General features: G+C 42.0%; 1 protein-coding gene across 3 annotated transcripts in view; it reads left to right on the forward strand.

The window, feature by feature from the left end:
* Positions 1-20,580, forward strand: part of LOC100563124 (calcium-binding protein 2) — a 55,969-nt gene that overhangs the window by 12,680 nt on the left and 22,709 nt on the right. Inside the window, exon 1 of one of the 3 annotated variants that reach the window (XM_062967113.1) lies at positions 15,488-19,016. The exons of the other annotated variants lie outside the window; for them this stretch is intronic. Coding sequence (XP_062823183.1) covers positions 18,633-19,016 — 384 coding nt within the window. The 5' untranslated portion in view covers positions 15,488-18,632. Of the gene's footprint in view, positions 1-15,487; positions 19,017-20,580 lie in introns of those variants that run through there. 3 annotated transcript variants of the gene reach the window in all.

Below are 20,580 nucleotides of genomic sequence, written 5' to 3' on the forward strand. Positions count from 1 at the left end.
CTCAGCCCCCCCCCCCCCTTTCTCTCTGGGGGATATTGTGTATCTTTGGAAAACCTTCCATCTTCAGAGACTGGCTGAGTCCTGCCTGGGGCTTCCCTGTTCTCTGAGTAGTATTCTTTGTTTGTTGTCTTAACTTTGGAGCTTCTGTCTGTCCTTTAAATGTGGGGAACCAAGTTTTGTTCCTTTTCCTCATGATTTTCTTCCTTGAGCTATCCTTTCTGTTCCTCTCTCTCTCTCTCTCTCTCTCTCTCTCTCTCTCTCTTGATTGCTATTTCTTGAATGACTGTGTATACAATGGGTTAGGGGTTTTACTAACACTCTCTCAGTATAAAAGGGACCGTTGGGAATTGTAGAATGGGGATCCTGGCACCCCACATGGGAGGCACCCCACTCCGACCTGGACTACCAGGACCATCATCCACTCCTGTGGCTGTAAAGGGACTCTGAGAAACCCAGCTCAGATAAGGCGAGAGCAACCAGTGGGGTGCCATCACGGTGATGAGGCCCCCACCCACAAGCTGGCTCCAACCCCTGGCAGGGGTCGTAAGGCTGACCCTGAGCAGAAGAACATCCCCTTCAACTGCAGGGAGGAAAGGGCGCCCCCACGAGACCAGGAGAAGGCTGGCAGGTAAGGGCGACCCCTCCTCACCTGAAGAAGAGGTGGCAGAGGCTAAAAGTGTGTCCCCATGGAGCCACGGACAGGACCCTCGCTGTTGGTCACTGGGTCAGGCGCGAGTGGGGAGCCCTAACATGGCTGCAAGGGTGCCAGAGGAACCTTCAGTATTGAAAACGTCCCAAAAGGTATGAATGATTTATTTCCATTTTTTCCTCCTTTTTTTCTTCCTTATAAAACTAACCCTCCACTCATAGGGTCTTGGGGGAAGGGGAGTGGGGATGGGACGCGTGATCTCTTTTCTTTGCTGTCTTGAGGCATTCTCTATCCCTTGGACCTCCTTCCTGGGTGGAGGTGCTGGACCTGGCTGTGGACACTAGGAGGCGCCTGGTGAAGATGGCATCACAACCTCCTCGAAGCCCTCCTGACCTCCTACACCGCTTGCAAGGTGCTGGAATCCTGGAATCCATGCCAGGATCCATCAAGAGTGCTCCTGAACCAGAACCAGCCCCCACCAGCGGTGAGGAAGACAAAGATCTGTGGACAGCTGAGCTGGGAGACGACCTGAAGGTGTTGTTCCAGAAAACACCTCCTCAGGGACCGCCGCCCGCGAACTGTCCTGACCCACACCCTCCCGAGGCCCGGAGAAAGACCAAAAGCCAGAGACCAAAGCACAAGACCCTCTCCAAGGACCTCTCCAAATTCCATCCTTCTAGCACCACGGGAACACCCCCATTTGGACCTACAAACATTTGACAGCTCGCTTTGACAGCTGTCAAATCGGCCCTCACTTCAACCCCCGCTCGGAAGAACTGAATACCTTAGTTTTCCTGCTAGGAGCTGTCCGGCGTGCTGAATCAGGAGCCGTGAGTTCTAATTTCCCTTCTATTTTTTTCTCCCTGTTCTTTCCCTATCTTTTCCACTAAGAGCTGTCCAAGGTACTACCCTAACCCTAACCCTAACCCTAGAAGATGCTAAAGGAAAGGTTTTCTCCTCTTTCTAGCTGTCATCCTTCTCCTTCTAATAATAAGCTGCTGTTGGTCACATTTGCCCGCTCTGTTCCAAATTTGTCGCAAAAAGAACCATTCGAACCCCTCTCAGCAGATGGCCATGCTGCCGCTAAGAGGTTATAATGCTTATGCGGTAGGGCAGGGGCGAAGTGGGCTCCTCCCATCTTCGCCCCGCCCTTACCGAGTGGGGAATATGATGACCATCACCCCAGCTTTCAAATTGATTTGAAAACGCAGCAGAGAGTTCCATAGATTACTCTCCAAAGGAACGGAGCGGGACCGCAACAGACTATTATTAAAAGACCTTTTTTTCCTTCATTTTCCTCTTCCCTGAACTATGTAACAAATCCCCCCAATAAAAGTAGCATTTATTTTAACAATAACACTCTCTATCTGGTTATTTTGTATCTCCCTCTGACTCCTTCCTTTGCATGCGGTTTCTCTCCCTCCCGTCCTTTAACTCCGGTTGAGGTTTCTCTGCCATAGATTAACATGGCGGTCGATATAAATTGGCTCATATCTCTATCAAAATTATCCCTAGAACGCTCCTCTTTTAGTCTTAACCCTTTCTAAGGCTCCTGACTCGAAGACAACCAGCAGAACCAGAATCGGTCCAGTTTTCGGCACCTCAACAGCTGACTGTCAAAACGGGACCGACAGCTCCTTTCAAGCCAAGCTGCTTTATCCCGGGTTTTCCTCTCCCCGCGACTCGCGGAATGGTTTTCCCTACCCCCTTCTGTGAATTGGGGATGGGGGGGATCGCTCCCTCGCTGGGGAGACATAGTTCTCCAAGGACCCTCACCCTCTACAGCTGCCAGGGGATGCCCGGACGGGGGCCCTCCACGTTCCATTCATACTTTTGTGATTTTATGAAAAAGAAGAATACTTTTCCCCAGACCTACCCCTGGACTTATGGAATCCTATACTCCCAAAGACTGCAACTCACATGTGCCTCTTCCCCATGCCATCTCTATGAATTCCCTATGAACTCTTTCTCCTCATGCATTTGTGAATATTCATATTCTATGTACTTGGACACACTCATGACTCGCTGTGTATGAATTTCAAATCGTTGGGCTAACTTCATGAATTGTGAAATCATGCTGCTTGAACCCCACTTCTATATTGGATTCCCCAGATGTTGTGAACTTCGTTCCTATCAAATGTTTCCTATTGCTCATTTCTATTGTTTATATCATTCATGATTCCCCTTTATGCAATGTCACCCACCTTTATGGATTCTCCTTTATCTCCTTTATCTACCTATCTGCCTATATGTATTTATACTCTTTGGGATCCCCGGAAAATATGTGTTTTTCCCTGCTGGGTTTATGTTCCAACTTTATTTTTATTTTTCATTATATCCCATATAATTGTCAGATCATGAAATCAAATGGGAAATATTATGACCCCAACCTGAACTCTAGCCCCATGACTCAGACCTCCCCTCCCAAAAACAAAAGGATAATCTGCCACCGTTTAATCCAATCTCATTCCGATCGCATGGACAATATAGGGTTTAGAGCAGGGGTCCCCAAACTAAGGCCCGGGGGCCGGATGCGGCCCTCCAAGGTCACTTACCTGGCCCCCGCCCTCAGTTTTATAATATAATATATTGTATATACATATAATATTGATAATAATATTATAATGTAATACAATGTAACAGTAATAATAATAATACCATACAATAGTATTTATTATATATTACTAATAATATTACAGTGTAGTGGTATAGTTCAATATAGTAATATATAATGCTAATAGTGTGCTATGCTAACAATATAAAATATTGTATGTACATATAATTTGTAAGCCACTCTGAGTCACCTTTGGTGTTAGAAGGGTGTGATACAAATGTAGTAAATAAATATAGTAAATAAATAAATAAATTTTAGACTTAGGCTCGCCCAAAGTCTGAAATGACTTGAAGGCACATAACAACAACAACAACAATCCTAATTAACTTGACTATCTCATTGGCCATAAGCAGGCCCACACTTCCCATTGGAATCCTGATAAATGTATGCTGGTTAAAATTGTTTTTATTTTAAAATATTGTATTGCTCTTTTATTGTTATTTCATTGTTCTTGTTGTGGTTGTTTTTGCATTACAAATAAGACATGTATCATGTGCATCAGAATTTGTTTGTATTTTTTTCAAATGATAATTTGGCCCCTCAACAGTTTGAAGGATTGTGGACTGGCCCTCTGCTTAAAAAGTTTGGGGACCCCTGGTTTAGAGTCACCAAATTCCTAAAGGTGACTCGCCCCCAAGGCAAACATTGTCATATTCCAGGCCGGACGCCGCTGGAAGGCATCCTGTGGGGACCGTCAATGACGGTTCATCATCACCCATCACCACTTCCCGTCTGACACCCCAAGGCATATCTAAGATCTGTGAACGTGACAGGACCCCGGACACCCTTGATGGGTGCCATTAATTCCTTTAGAAATCGGCTGGGCCAGAGTTAATCCGATGTTTCCTGTCCGGTCACCTCATTGTTTCTATAGCTCCCGCCTCCTCCTCTCTGATTGGCCCGAGGGGGGACGGAAAACGGCTCCCCATTGGACCAGCAGAGCAAGGCGGGAAACGAAAGCCCGCCTCGTTCAACCTCTCAGCCTATCCGCGATCAGACGGGCAGGGAAGCGGGGCGGGAAATTCAAAGGGCTGTCAGACCGAAACACTGTATAAATATGACTTTATTTGAAACATATGTTACGCTAGTAGATTGAATGATCGCTATTAGCGTCCTTTCAGCTGAATTGCTCAATAAAAACTCCTTGGCGGATTTTCCTTCAACTTGGCGGACCTTCTTCATTTCAGGCTTCAGGTTGTATTGCGGCTTATATTCCTCTTTTGGCTTCGCCAAGGTCCGTTCCCTCAGGACCGGATCGGCTTCCTTCTAAAGGGGCCCGATCCCCCAAACGCGGTCGATAACAACCTTAACTACCACCAATTCCTCAATACTTTATTTCCCAGACCACCAGACTTCGCCACAGCAACGCGTGGCCGGGCACAGCTAGTCTATATATATAAAAGAGTGATGGCATCACGGCAATTCACAAAACAACAAAAGTACAGGCCCCCCAACCTCAAAATTTGACAACACAACCTATCATCCATGCCTCAAGGTTGATACAACAAAAAGAAAAGAAAAATAAAGTCCTAATTAGAGGGAGAGCAATACTTTTTTTATCCAATTGCTGCCAGTTTAGAGGGCTAATCTCTGCCCACTTGGTTGCCTAGCAACCAAGGGACAGCCAGGTTTCGGTTAGGGGACAGGCAGATTTAGGCCTCACTTAGGCTTCTTCCACAGATTATCTAATTTGCACTGGATTATATGGCAGTGTAGACTCAAGGCCCTTCCACACAGCTATATAACCCATTTATAATCTTATATTATCTGCTTTGCACTGGATTATCTTGACTCCACACTACCATATAATCCACTTCAGTGTGCATTTTATACAGCTGTGAAGAAGGAGCCTCATATAATCCAGTTCTGAGCAGATAATATAAGATTAGAAATATACAGTAGAGTCTCACTTATCCAACGTAAACAGGCCGGCAGGATAAGTGAATATGTTGGATAATAAGAAGGGATTCAGGAAAAGCCAATTAAACATCAAATTAGGTAATCGTTATACAAATTAAGCACCAAAACATCATATTATACAACAAATTTGACAGAAAAAGTAGTTCCATGCGCAGTAATGCTATGTAGTATTTACAGTAGAGTCTCACTTATCCAACACTCGCTTATCCAACATTCTGGATTATCCAACGCATTTTTGTAGTCAATGCTTTCAATATATCGTGATATTTTGGTGCTAAATTCATAAATACAGTAATTACTATATAGCATTACTGTGTACTGAACTACTTTTTCTGACAAATTTGTTGTCTAACATGATGTTTTGGTGCTTAATTTGTAAAATCATAACTTAATTTGATGTTTAATAGGGTTCTCCTTAATTCCTCATTATCCAACATATTCGCTTATCCAACGTTCTGCCGGTCCGTTTATGTTGGATAAGTGAGACTCTACTGTACTGTATTTACAAATTTACCACTAAAATATCACAATGAATTTAAAACACTGACTACAAAAACATTGATTATGAAAAGGCAGACTGCGTTGGATAATCCAGAACATTGTATAAGCGAATGTTGGATAAGTGAGATTCTTCTTTAATATGAAATAATTACTGGGATAGAATAATGCAGAACAATATAATCTCTAAAACCAGGACAGTAAATAAACAAGGGAATTCCAAACAGGAAAGAATCAGGGCCAGCTAACACCTCCCGACAAAGTATTCCCATCATCAAAGTCTGGAAAATCCTGTTTTCTCAGGGCCACAGACAGTAGAAGCACATAAAATATCACAAACAACACCACTCTGAAACAAGGGAATTCCAGACAGGAAACAATCAGGGCCAGCTAACACCTCCCAACAAAAAATTCACTCAGGGAGGAAACAGCCAGGCTTTAAAGCTGCAAGGCCATTACATCCTAATCATTTTTCCTAATTGCAGCATTCATACTTGCCTCCAACAAACAAAAAAAAACCAATCAGAAACATTGTATATTCACAACCTTTAGGAAATAATATCCCCTGATGGCGCAGCGTGTTAAAGCGCTGAGCTGCTGAACTTCTGGACCGAAAGGCCACAGGTTTGAATTGGGGGAGCGGAGAGAGCCCCCACTGTTAGCCCCAGCTTCTGCCAACCCAGAAGTTCGAAAACATGCAAATGTGAGTGCATCAATAGGTACTGCTCCGGCGGGAAGGTAACGCCGCTCCATGTAGTCATCCCACATGACCTTGGAGGAGTCTACGGACAACGCCGGCTCTTCGGCCTAGAAATGGAGATGAGCACCAACCCCCAGAATTAGACATGACTGGGCTTAATGTCTGGGGAAAACCTTTACCCTTGACCTTAACTACCACCAATTCCTCAATACTTTATTTCCCAGACCACCAGACTTCGCCACAGCAACGCGTGGCCGGGCACAGCTAGTCTATATATATAAAAGAGTGATGGCATCAGGGCAGCGGACAAAACAACAAAACTACAGGCCTCCCAACCTCAAAATTTGACAACACAACGCATCATCCAGGGCTCTAGGTTGATACAACAAAAAGAAAAAAAAGTCCTAATTAGAGGGAGAGGAATAATTATTTTTATCCAATTGCTGCCAGTTACAAGGCTAAGTCCCGCCCACTTGGTCTCCTAGCAACCTACTCAGCCCAGGGGACAGGCACAAGAGTTTGGAGAGACCCCTAAGGGCCATCCAGCCCAACCCTTTCTACTATGCAGCAGGACACAATCCAAGCATTCACAACACATGGACAACGTATAAATACTATACAATACTACACAGGGACATAGACCCCCTCTACCCTCACCACTTTCACAGTACACAAACAACCAAATGCATACTAAACATAAAGACAACCATACAACAGACATTCAATTCCACCACTAACTCAAAAATTTCTCACCAACACCACCAGACAACGCCACAGCAACGCGTGGCCGGGCACAGCTAGTATTTTATATAAAACAAAACAAAAGCATAACAAGATTATACATGCACACACATGAGGGGCTGTGGTTGCAGGGGTACCCGAAGAAACGGAGGCCTGGTCCCCACAGGTTTGGGGTTACACACAGATTGGGATACACAAGTTTCTCTAAGGGGCTCCAATCTCCCTTAGTCCTCTTGTGGGGAAGAAATATGAAATTATAGAAAATGACAGTGGGACATCCACAAGAGGTTCCAGGAAGGCAAGGGCATCTAGAAACTAGATCTGCTGACCCCCCCCCCCTTGGGAAGGAAAACACATGCAGAAAGGACATGGATGAAAGAGGGAGAACACCTAGATCTCCATATCCACAGATGGTTGGGTTGACACAGGTGATGGGATAGGGAATCTGGCACAAGGGAGGGGATAATCGGTTAGGTAGTTAGAGACAGAGAGTGGGGATGAATGGCAAGGAAAAAAGAAAGCAAAATGGGGTTTAGGATGTTTATGAAAGATGATGTGTTTCAGTAGAATCTAGCCTCAGCAGCAAGGAAACTGAAAATGTGAGTCAAAGGTGATACAGAGAGGCAGAAGGATAAGCAGAAGAATACATTTCAAATTTGAGAAATAAGGGCAAGATTATAAAATATATTGTTCACTGGGCTTTTTTTCTCTTGCCAGCCCCCAATCCAAAAGCCCAGAAATGCAAACTCTCCTCAACCCAGCTTTAGACAAAAGGCCTTCTGCCTGAAAGCCAAGAACTAACGACTCTGTTAATTGTTTCTTACCCCAGTCAATAGCTCTAAAACAAAAGAGAAAATTTACATTTCTGGAGGAAGAGCCCACTTGTAACGCATCAGACGATGGCATTGCCTTCAGCCAGAGGGAAGACATGTTTCACTGCATGTACATGCACATGGAATTGCTCTATACCGTTCCAGGGTTTCCTTTTAACTACAGTGGAGACCTGACTCCATGTGTTGTCGAGCAAATTTGGGGTTTGCCTCTGGAGCAGGGCTAACCGATGCCCTCTGACCGCAGGATTCGATCCTGGCCAGCGGGGGTGCTGCGAATTAAAAATCCTATTTCCCACAATAATCTCTTTTTATATTAATTGTTTTTTTCACTTTCTTTACCATTTATAATGATTTTCGCTTCCTGGTTAGTATAAATTGCTTTTATAGCGTTTTGAAAATTGTGGCCAGTGTCTAATTCTTGTAGTAGTAAGAAGAGGTCATCCCAATTTATTTTATCAAATGCCTTTTCGGTGTCTATAAATATAAAATCATTTCTTTTTCAATATGTACGTTGTAATATTCTATAGTATCAATTAGTATTCTGATATTTTCTCTAATTTGTCTTTTTGATAAGAATCCCACCTGATCTTCTGATATCCACTCTTTTAGGAATGTCTTTAATCTGTTAGCCATTATTATGGTAAAATTTTTGTAATCATTGTTTAAAAGTGAAATTGGTCTGTAATTGTTTGTTTCTGTGGGGTCTGTATTTTCTTTATGGATGAGTATTATGTTTGCTTTTTCCCAAGATTTGGGAATGCCTTTATTTTTTAATATATCATTTAAGATTTCTTTTAGTAGCAGGGCTAATTCTTCTTTAAATAATTTATAGAATAGTGCCATATATCCATCTGGGCCGGGTGCCTTATTATTTTTTAGTTGTATTATAGCGATATCAATTTCTCCCATTGATATGGGGTCATTTAATAATTTTCTTTGTTCCTCTGTTATTTTTGGTAGGTTTAACTGACAGATGTGTTTCATTATCTCTTCTTCAGGAATACATTCCTTCTTATATAAGTTTTTATAAAAATCTAGAAATTGTTTAAAAATTTGATTCTCTTCTTTTTAAATTTTTGTTATGTGTTTTTTTGTTTTTTTCCCTTTATCTTGTTAGTTAACCATTTCCCTATTTTATTAGCATGAGTATTGAAAGTGATATTGTTTGATAAATTTTAGTCTTCTTGCAATTTGGTCCGTTTGCAGCATTTGTAATTGCTTTCGTAAGAGCTGTATGTCTTTAGTTATTTTTTATTTGCTGGTTTCTTTTTTAACTGTTCCTCTTTGCAATTTAATTTTTCAACTATTTCTTTTGTTTCTTTTTGCTTTTTTTGTTTTTGATAGCGGCTTGTTGGATTAGATGTCCCCTCATAACGGCCTTACAGGCCTCCCATTGTATAATTTTGAGGTTTCGTCTCCCTTATTGAGTTCTAAATATTCTTTTAATAGTTTTTTATTCAGTTCTGTGTCTTTTTCGTGCTTTAATAAATTTTCATTTAGTCTCCATCTGTATTGCGACTTTTGGGATTTGATTAGTATTTCTAAGGCACCATGATCTGAGAATAATCTCGGCATTATTTGTATTGTTTTTAATATGGTCATTAGTGAATTTGTTGCCCATGCCATGTCTATACGCGACCATGTTTTATGTCCATATCTGGATGGGTACGTTTAAGTCCTGCATTGTTTACAACATTTTTTAAAGCACTGTTTATAATATTGATATTGTTTAAGTCCTTTTGACTTACAGCACGAAAGGCACTTTAAAACGTTGTTGTTGTGAATCATTGTAATAAATACATATATATACCTTTTTGTTCTGTGGGTGACTCTGAATCGTGGGCACACGTAAGAGCTTCCATTTATCATCATCAATCCGTAATAACCTTGTCTGTCTCCTGAGGAATCGGTATAATGACCAAATAAAAACAGGAAGAACAGACTAGGGAACCACAGACTGGTTCAGGATTGGGAAAGGAGTAGGGCAGGGCAGGGCAGGGCAGGGCCGGGCTGTAGACGGGGGTGGGGGGGGCGGTAGGGATTTACACACACACCCCGAAAATTTTCAGGTTTTTAAAAAAAATCCTGGTTTACTCATGAATTTTAACTGGTTAACCAAATCCCCATGAGTATCTGCTGAAATGTATTTGTCTTGAGTGTCCACATAAGTTTATCGATGGAGCCTGATTTTTGAATTATTTTGCATTATGGAACTACTCTTCTACCCTAAAAAAAGTCCCCCCCCCCATTTTTTCCTGGCTTTGGCCCTGCGGCAAGGCTGTATCCTCTCACCCTACCTATTCAACTTGTATGCAGAACACATAATGCGATGTGCAGGGCTTGATTAATCCAAGGCTGGAGTTAAAATTGCTGAAGAAACATTAACAACCTTAGATAGGAAGATGAGTTTTCCAGACTCTCAAATCTATGAATGCACTGAAACCTGTCTTGCTAGACACAGATGGCTTTGATAAAGTGGTGGCTAGCTGGGTCCTCCCCTGCCCCATTGGCATCAGCACTAGCCTTGTTCATGGTCTTTGGGACGATGAGAACGAGAAGAAGGGAAGCTACAGGGCAGAGGATGTTATGGATCATAGTGTGAAATTGCATGATTGTCTTTTAACCAATTGAGCCTGACAATGATTGAGTGACGACCCAAAAAGGTGACACAGCCCTATGAAACTAGAAAAGAAAATGCACGGATACTGCTCGGGTCCCTCCATTTTGGAGGCACCACTGGGTGCTCCGGTTCTCGGTATTTTTAGACCTCATTTTCATTTTTCAAACTAAATCTTTTCATTCTCTGCCATAGATGTGGGCGAAACGTCAGGAGAGAATGCGTCTGGAACATGGCCATACAGCCCAGAAAACTCACAGCTTCCCTAAGTTAAATTCCTTTATCTTCCCTGTAACAAAGGAAGATGACAAAACCATACACCTGGAAATAAGCAAGATACTTAAAGACACTGTATTGTATAGTGAAAAACTATTGGGTTAGGAATCAGGTACTTGGAGTCCGTTATGGAGAAATTAGGCTCATTTTTTCACTATAGAAAGATGTCAGCTGTTAGATGTGACCCTCCCAGAAAACATTGGAGATATTGGATTACTACCGTATGAAAAAATGTAGGGAGTCAACATCCTGGAAACCTACAACTGAAAACGGTTCACCTGAAAGCAGATAATACGATTGCGCTGGACATTTAATTTACTCTGTGTACGTCAACAGAAAAGAGTTCTATTTGTACTTAAATCCTTTTATTATGTTTGTGGTTCCTCTTTTCTTTTTCTTTTTTGGTTTTGCTCAGTAATATTTGGAGGGGAAACAGCTGGCTGGGGAGATCCCTGGGCAAATAACCAGCCACTAGTTCACTTGTTTATGTAGATTTATTCAGAGATTATTTTTATGCTCAATCATAAAATGTTATTAAAAAATAACATGTCATGTACACTTACTTCTGTGACTGCAATGCTAGAGTTAACCCGATTCATTTGTTGAATTGGGACATATCCAAACCTTCCAGGTGTTTAGGTTTAACAGGGTCAATCCTGGTTAATACCCTAATCATTCCACTTTTTTGACTTCTTTCAACATGTGCCAGCTTCTCTCTCCACTGGGAACTTTATTTTTTTTTCTCTTCAGTTTACTTCCATTGCTGAAAAATGAGTCCAAAGTCCAAAAGTAGCTAGCATTCAGTTAACTCAGGAGGAGCTAAAGGAAAAAATGTGGGAGGGGCGTGATTTCTTGCTCTTTCTGTTAATTTAATAAATTAATAAAATAATTTTCATGGTATTTATTACTGGTCACCTATATAGGTCTAACCAGTGCTGACTTAGTTGAACATAAGCAGTGTGATACTTGTATGGTGTTCCCTCACTTACTGCAGAGGTTAGGTTCCAGGACCACCCGCAATAAGTGAAAATCCGCGAAGTAGGGACGTGATATTTATTTTAATATTTATACATTATTTTAGTAGTTATACACTGTTTTAAGTCTTTATCAACCAATTGTGTGTTGATAAATCGCCTCCTTCTCCTCTTGTTGCCGTTTGGGCTCCTTTTCTCTCCCTTCAGCTTCTCCTTCCTCCCTTCCTTAGGCTGTAAATTGTAATTTTTTATGATTTATAATAGTCTTTTAGAGTTTATTGAAAAACCACAAAACAGCAAATCTGCAAAAAGTGAACGGTGAAGTAGTGAGGGAACACTGTACTGCAGGGCAGGAAACACCTGTGTACTTCACCACCACACTCCAGTCCAAGTTAAAATAGCAAAGCGGTTTATTGAAGATTCTTATTTATTTATTTATTTCCATCATTTCTATGCCGCCCTTCTCACCCGAAGAGACTCAGGGCGGCTCTTATATAAAAAACAGTTCAGCAAAAAAATGGAAAAATGTCAAAGTTCAAATGTATAAAAAGTCCGTAAGATTTAAGGTACACGAGTTGTCTCAAAATCCAAGACAATGAGACATGCAACATAGAACACAAAAAAGGCATCATAAACAATCCAATACAGAAATTCAGGAATGGTCACTTAAACTTGACAGCATGAAACTTGAAAGCATAAAACTGGAAAGCATGAAACATGAAACTAGAAATCCCTTAGCAGGATTGCTAAGACTTGACCATGGCTGTTGCTTCTCAAACTCCAACGTTGACCATGTGATCGAGATGACCACCCTCCCCCCCCCAGGACTTTGTAAAAGATAGTTCAAAAATCAAGACTTTATGTTCTATATTCCATATATTTATAGTAGAAGGTGATTGAGACTTTTTACTGGAGTTTAATGTGGATTATCCCTGCACTCTGAGGCAAGAGATAACAACTTCATGAATTGTAAAATCATGCTGCTAAAACTCCACTTTTATGAATTTCCATATTGGGTTCTCCAGATGTTATGAACTTCGTTCTTATCAAATATTTTCAATTGTTTATATCACTCATGATTCCCCTTTATGCAATGTAACTCACTTTTATGGATTCTCCCTTATTTCCATGAAATCTATCTGTCTGCCTATATGTATTTGTACTCTTTGGGATCCCCGGAAAATATGTATTTTTCCCAGCAGGGTTTATATTCCAACTTTGTTTTATTTTTCATTTTATTTCATATAATTGTCAAGTCATGAAATCAAATAGGAAATATTCTGAACTCAACCTGAACCCTAGAACCCATCCCAGCTCCTATGACCCAGGCTTCCCCTTCCCAAAAACAAAAGGTGATTCGCCCCCAAGGCAAACATTGTCATATCTCACCCAAAGGAAAAACCAGGACACCTCAGGAAGGCGCCCTGCAGAGCCTGTAAATATGGCTCATTACCACCCATCCTTACTTCCACCTCTGACACCCCAAGGCATATCTAAAATCTGTATACGTGACAGGAACCCTTGATTGCTGTCATTAATCCCTTTAGAAATCGGTCTAGCAGGAATTAATATGATATTTCCTGCCCTGTCACTTCATTGTTTCAATAACTCCCGCCTTCTCCTCCCTGATTGGCTCGAGTGGGGACAAAAAGCAGCTCCCTATTGGGCCAACAGAGCAAGGCGGGAAATGAAAGCCCGCCTCGTTCAACCCTCTAGCCTATCCGCGATCAGATGGGCGGGGGAGCGGGGCGGGAAATTCAAGGGGCTGTCAGACTGAAACATTGTATAAATATGGCTTTATTTTGATTATATGGGACCCTAGTAGACTGAATGATCACTACTAGAGTCCTTTTCAGCTGAATCGCTCAATAAAGACTCCTTGGCGGATTTTCCTTCAACTTTGGCGGACCTTCTTCATTTCGGCTTCAGGTTGTATTGCGGCTCATATTCTCCTATTGGCTCCGCCAAGGTCCGTTCTCTCAGGACCGGATCGGCTCTCTCCTTAAGGGGCCCGATCCCCTAAAAACGCGGTCGACAACAACCAGACTGCTGGAAAATTCCTCTAGTCTTTCTAATATAGACGTGAAATCATTCAGTCTACTCTGGGAATCTGATAACAACTTTTTAGCTAACAAGCGCTGCGACCTTCACAAAATCTGCTCGACAGCTCTGCGTTCCCGAAAACTAATTCACCTATCTGTCAGCTCATTGTCTTGTCCACCTGGAATTTCATCCTCTGAACTCGTCTCAGCTTCTGACCTTGCTTTCCTAGTCAAAGGCCTCTCAGCAATGCTTTCTGGAATGTGGCCTTCCCTAGCTGCTGGAGATAGAGGCGGCTCACTTTCAGGACTCAAAATCTCCTGCTGGCTCACAGGCCCAGAACCCGAAATCTCATGATCCACATCCTCAGTGACATCAGTTGCAGGCACAATCAAGGGCCGAACTACAACAGTCAGTACTGTAGCAAGAACTGTGAATGCTCTCTAAGGAACTCATCCCACTAGAGCTTGGATCCACTTTAAATCCGGTTTCTGCCTCCTGCAGAATTCTGGGGCTTGTAGTTTAGGGGAGGGGCCTTTAAACTGCTCAGCTAAAAAAGTCCTGGACCTCGCTAAATAAACTACAAAAACCAGAATTCTGCAGGAGGCAGCAACCGGATTTAAAATGGATCTATGCTCTAGCGCAGGCATGGGCAAATTTGGGCCCTCCTGGTGTATAAGACTTCAATTCCCAAAATTCCTAACAGCCTCAGTCTGTTCGACTGAGGAGGAAAAGAAAAGGGTCTGAGGCTGTTAGGAATTGTGGAAATTGAAGTCCAAAACACCTGGAGGGCCCAAGTTTGCCCATGCCTGCTCTAGTGTGATGATGCTATAGCTTGCATTAATAGAAGCCTAATTTCCAAGTCGAGGCAAATAATATTCTAACCATAGTCTACTTAGCCTATATTGATGATGTTAGGAAATACTTTATGACAGTAAGAGCTATTTGGCAGTGGAATATGCTTTCTTGGCGTCTGGTGGAATCTCCTCTGGAGGTTTTTAAACAGAGGCTGAATGGCCATCTGTTGGGTGTGCTTTGATAGTGTTTTCCTGCATGACAGAATGGGGTTGGACTGAATGGCCATTGGGGGTCTCTTTCAGCTTTAGGTTTCTATGATCAAGCTTCATCTGGAACATTGCCTCCAGCTCTGGGTGCCTTCTTTTGAGAAGGATATAGACAAGTTGGAGTAAGTTCAGAGAAATGCAATAAAGATAAGATGTATGGAGAATAATACAAATATGGAAATGTTCTGCTCTGGTAGCTTCTGAGGTGACACGATTACACTTTTCAAATCTCTCAAGAGCTGTCACAGAGTGGAGCAGACAAATCAGGTCTAATGGTTTGAAGCTCCAGAAGGGTGGATTTTGATCAAACATGAAAAGGAACTTCGGCATAGAAAGAGTGGTTTGACCATATTATTGCAGTTCTTGTACATAATGTGGTTGTGGGATAGAAAAGAAAGGGGAGGGAGAAAAAAGTTGACTCCTGATCCTCCTTATGGCAGTTATAGATGCATAAAGTAACTCACAACTTCTCTACAAATGTTCACATCCTCAGTTTAATGGGTGTAAATTTTACTGCACTTCAAAAATTTGCAATTAATTATTTTTTTTTTTAAAAAAGATTGTGGTTGTGACAGCAGTGAATGAAGCAACACTCAAATCTTTGCACAAATCTACGTAGTGTGACTTTTTAATCTTTCTTTTTAAAATCATTTAAAGGTTACATGGATTTTGCTAGAGGCATTGCCAACTAAGTAGCATTGTTTTAAAAAGCTTTTAGAATATTATTTTTACTCTAGGGTGATATTTACATACATCATTAATTTTTCTTTTTAGTTATTCACCCAATGTAATTAAAAGACATTGTCTCTAGCCTCTTTCAGGACAGCAGTGCCCCCTTCCCAGTCAGCACAGTAATGCATCCATTACATATAGACTCAAGATTATATGTAATGAATTGGAGCTTTGTTGTGCAAAGGGCTCAAATGTGGTTGTCAGAAACTGCATATCTTATAGGGGAAGAAAATGGTTTAGTTCCCTAGTACCTGAATGATCAGCCATGGTGTCACAGTGAAATATGATATATGGTTTGAATGGAATTGTATGAAAGATGAATGAATGAGAGCTAATAATTTTGGAGACACCATTCTAAAAGATTGGGGCCTGCAATGACAAAATCATTAACTACACTCATGAACTGTAATTAAAACTTGCTGAACTGCTGACATTGATAAGAACTGTGACAATGATTAACTGTTGAACTTTTGGAGGAAAACAACGTGTTTACATTAATCAGAGATAATGGCTTTTAAGTTAAGGAAATGTTTACACAGTTTCCTTATGTTAAAAAGGAAGTCAACACAGACTTATGCTGTTACCACCACCAATTACACAGAATCAACATCTGCCCAGAAACTGAGATGCAGCCAGGATGTTTCAGGATGGAAGATGTCTATCATTCATTTACAACTTTGGGACAACATCAACGAAACATAGCAATATAAAGACCTTATTACAATCCAAAAATTGTGACAGACAGCAGAGCTGTTCACCCACCAGGCTCTATGCAGATGGTGTATGGAAGTGTCAGATCTGCAATGGAAAGCAGAATTCTGGATGCTTAGCCTCCTTTTCTCAAGGGAAGAGAAAGGTGTGAGATTTGGAGTCAAACTCTTTTTGGCATTTTGGCATTTTAGAAGTTTTGTGCGCTGGCAGTATGGCCTAACAGGTATTCTTCATGGAAGAAGAATGGAGAAATGGTGATGTATGCATGAAGATGAATGTATGTATATGTGTGTGAATTCCACTTTTTCCTTTTGTTAGCCAATGTAACTGTAGGTTGTTTGTGAATCTAATGTAGTTACATATAATCTGAACGTCTGTATGCCCAATGTCATTCTTTGTGTAGTTCTGTAAAAGTTCTGATACTCTCTCACACTGAAATTGCAATAAAAAGAACCTCTGTTTAAAAAGTATTCATGACAATGGTGATACAGAGAGAGTTTTCTGCTCTGGTAGCATTTGAGAACTGCAAAAATACAAGAGTGCCCCCCGCAATGTAACAAGGAAGAAAAGAAGAAAGAGGTTGATTTTTCAAAAGTACCTCTACTTCTGAAAAAGTATTTAAACAGTGCAGAGGACCCCTGGAACTTATTTACAAGGCAAATATTTGCTCTTAGGAGCTTCCAGGAGAATCATTTCACCTATTCGCTCCCTTCGGTGGTTTAGGGTGTCTGGAGGAGTTGAGGGTCTTCTGTGGCCACATTTTTCCTACCTCATCCTGGCAGGCCTGCACCAGATAATTCTTTCTGCTTGCTTCCTCTGATGTATATTGGGAAACATTAAGTCTCTTTGCATTGCCTAGTTAGGCAGAGTCCAGTTACCATTGCCACTGGAAAGTAGCCAGCCTTGCACTAAATAAACCATGAGTTGCCTGCATGACAGCACCCAGATGCAGCGCTGCCAGGAACCTCGTCTTAGCCATCCAGAGGGCCAGGGAAGTGCCAAGTATCACAGGTGGGGCCAAAAGCTTGTTTTACAGAATGCTGAGATGCCTGCTTTGAAATAGGAAGGCTGTATAAGATGTGGCGGGAGGCTGGGAAGTGGATGAAAGTGAATGTAAGAAAGAAGAATGGATGTTATGGGCATGGGACAAAAGGAAGGACGGGATCTTGCGAAGGCCAAACATTTGCCTCCAAGACATACATGTGGGGAAAGAGAAAGGACATTTCAATAAGGAGAGGTCAAATGAGGCTGCTGGGAGAAAGATGGTGAGGAGTAAAGGAACAGGTGCATTTTCTACTCAGCCTCATTTGCTTATCAGTCCACTTCCTAGGGTGACTAACACCGGGGAAGCAATGGAAACCCACGCAGCTGCTCAATCTGTGTCCCTCTGCCTTGGATACCTCTTGGGTTTCCTGCTCCAGGGGGTCGTTTTACTTTGTTTGCATCGCTAGTGAAAAGCAGATCCCGGCCGCATCATGTGTCTGACCTGATAAGCTCAGATTCCCTCCCTGTTCTCCGACTTCAATCTCACTCCCTGCAATAATAATAAGACAACTTGATTAGGTTTGGATGGAGAGTGGGCAAGGGCTGGGGGAGAAGCAGATGCCCATTCCCTCCATCCCTCCCACTCCCAAGCTTGTCTCTGGACCTGGGGGACACCAGGGTTGATCCCTCCTAAGCCGATTTGCAAGGGAGGAAGTCTCCGTGACTGAAAGAGCAAAGAGGAAAGGTGCCTCAAAGAGTGAAGAAGAGATAAGGAAGAGAGCAAGTGGATGAAAAGAGATCCAATGAGAGAGGGAGGAGAGAGGAAAGTTTAAGCAGTTTAAACTCAGGGACATAGTTTCAGAGGGGAAAAAATTAGGTAGGAAGTGGAGGAGGCAATGCATGAAGTGAACAGGTAATGCAGGTGTACAGAAAAGTGTTTTCATTTTCTCGGGATTAGTTATTTAGAATTATGGCCGCCCACCAAAAAGGTTTGCGGACTGTTCACATGTGTGTATTATATATATAAATGTATATCCGAGAGTGCATGAGCGAGTGTGACAGTACAATATAGTTGTGGGCAAGCAAACTACACCAGGGCACAGTACCAGCAGGGAAGAAGCCTAGGGGTGCACTAGAGCACCACAGAGAGGTATGGGATCCAGGGGAAAAGGCAGAGGTAGCGTGGAGAAGGATTAAATCTTGCCCAAGTAAAGTTTGGGTTTGTCTTCTTGGATAGACAGCTTCAAAGTAGAGGTGCGCTCATTGCAAAGCTTTCAACATGTTCTTTTTTCTCCGGGAGACCCAACGACTGAGCAGTGAGGCAACAGAGTCGCGGGCATCCCGGGGCTTCTCCACTTTTCACCAGAGATCCAAAAGCAGACGTTCCCACAGAAAAGGAAGTCAGTCCGGGGAAGAAGACAGACAGATCATGGAGTGGCCTCGGCTCAGAAGCACTTTGGAGATGACCACATCTACCGCCACCCTCTATGGCACCAACCTGAGGATGGAGGAAGAGGGGAACGTGGCCAGAGCCAGAAGGGCCAAGGGGGAGCCATTGCGAGGAGCAGTATCAGATCCAGGAAAGGCCAGTTCAGTTCCTACAGATGAGGAAAGCCCAAGCATCTGTGAGATGGAGCCCGTCCTCACCTCGGTCTTTGGGCAGGTAACTGCACTACAGGGAAGGAAAAAGGAGTAGAGCAGTGATTCTCAACCTGTGGGTTCCCAGGTGTTTTGGCCTATAACTCCCAGAAATCTCAGCCAATTTACCAGCTGTTAGGATTTCTGGGAGTTGAAGGCCAACAAATCTGGGGATCCACAGGTTGAGAACCACTGGAGTAGAGGAACAATGTCAAAGAAGGGTGGAGGCTGACAGGGAAGAAGTCGTGGCTGGAGGCTGTGGTGTCTACACCAAAAGTTCTATGGAGCCAAGGGGTGAAGAAAGACGTTCTCCTGTGGATAGATAAGGGCATTCTGCAGAATCCCTGGTAGATTGTAAAATGATGTAAGAGAAGCTTATAAATGGGCTACTGCCTTCTCTGCTCCTCACAGAGAAGGAAACACTCCATAATATAGCACTAGTGTTGTGAGCCTAAGGACTGAGCATAACAGAAGAAATCTGAAAATGGGTTTTATATATAACATTCTTCAATCAGTTCCCTTACTCAGTTGAAGGAAGTGCAGGAGTAACATATACCCAAGTTTTCCAGGTGTGTTTGTGTGTAGGCGGGTGGTAGGCTCTGGCACTCCTGTCCGTCCTCCCAGTTCCTTGAAAACCTTGAGAACAAAGCTCCTAACCTGAATGTCCAGGATGTCTTTTTTTCTTGGATGAAATTATTATTTGGGATTTTGCTTTGGATCATAAATTCTTGCCAATTCTGTTGTCAAAGGCTTTCATGGCCGGAATCACTGAGTTGCTGTGAGTTTTCTGGGCTGTATGGCCATGTTCCAGAAGCATTCTCTCCTGACATTTGGCCCACATCTCAGAAGTTGTGAGGTCTGCCAGTTTTGTTCAGGATTAAAGTTAAAGCTTTCTAAAAAATGACAAATATGGATAAACACAGATAAACTTCTAACAGAGAGATTATTTTCTTTCTAGGAAGAACTGCTATCTCACTATTTGCTGAAAAGGGTAGATTAGAGCAGTTGTATGAGATGAATTATATTGCTATCATTAAAGGATATATACAGAATGAATCTGTTCTGTATATATCCTTTAATGACAGCAATATAACAGCCTCATCTTAATTACGCTATGTAAAAAAATTCAAAATTTTCCTGTTCCTGGTCAGAAAGTATTATCTCCTGTTTAATCGTGTGGTACTTACTTTGAAAGTATTTGTTATACACCAGAAACTTTGTTTTTGTGGCTGCCATGAACTATGTTGAATTGGTTGAGAGTCTATGAGATATTCATTGAAAACGATAGCAAAATGTGCTGCATGATGTCCCACAAAAACAAACTTTTTGTGATTTAATAAACTTTTTCCATGTTTTTATGATAGAACCGATTAGGAAATGACATTTATAATCCAGAAACAAAAAATCGTGTTACATTGTGTTATCCCAATTTCTACAAAATATTTGATATCCTAAGCAATATTTGGCTGCTGAGTTAAAGAAGCAGAATATAGAGCACCTTCCTAATAAGAGCACCCATTCATTCCTTTATGATTATTTTGGGCGGTCTTTAAGGGTCAAACTATTATTTTAGGAAGAGCATTCTGATA

Source organism: Anolis carolinensis, chromosome 1 (genome assembly GCF_035594765.1).
Source record: "Anolis carolinensis isolate JA03-04 chromosome 1, rAnoCar3.1.pri, whole genome shotgun sequence".
In the NCBI taxonomy this organism is placed as follows: Eukaryota; Metazoa; Chordata; class Lepidosauria; order Squamata; family Dactyloidae; genus Anolis; species Anolis carolinensis.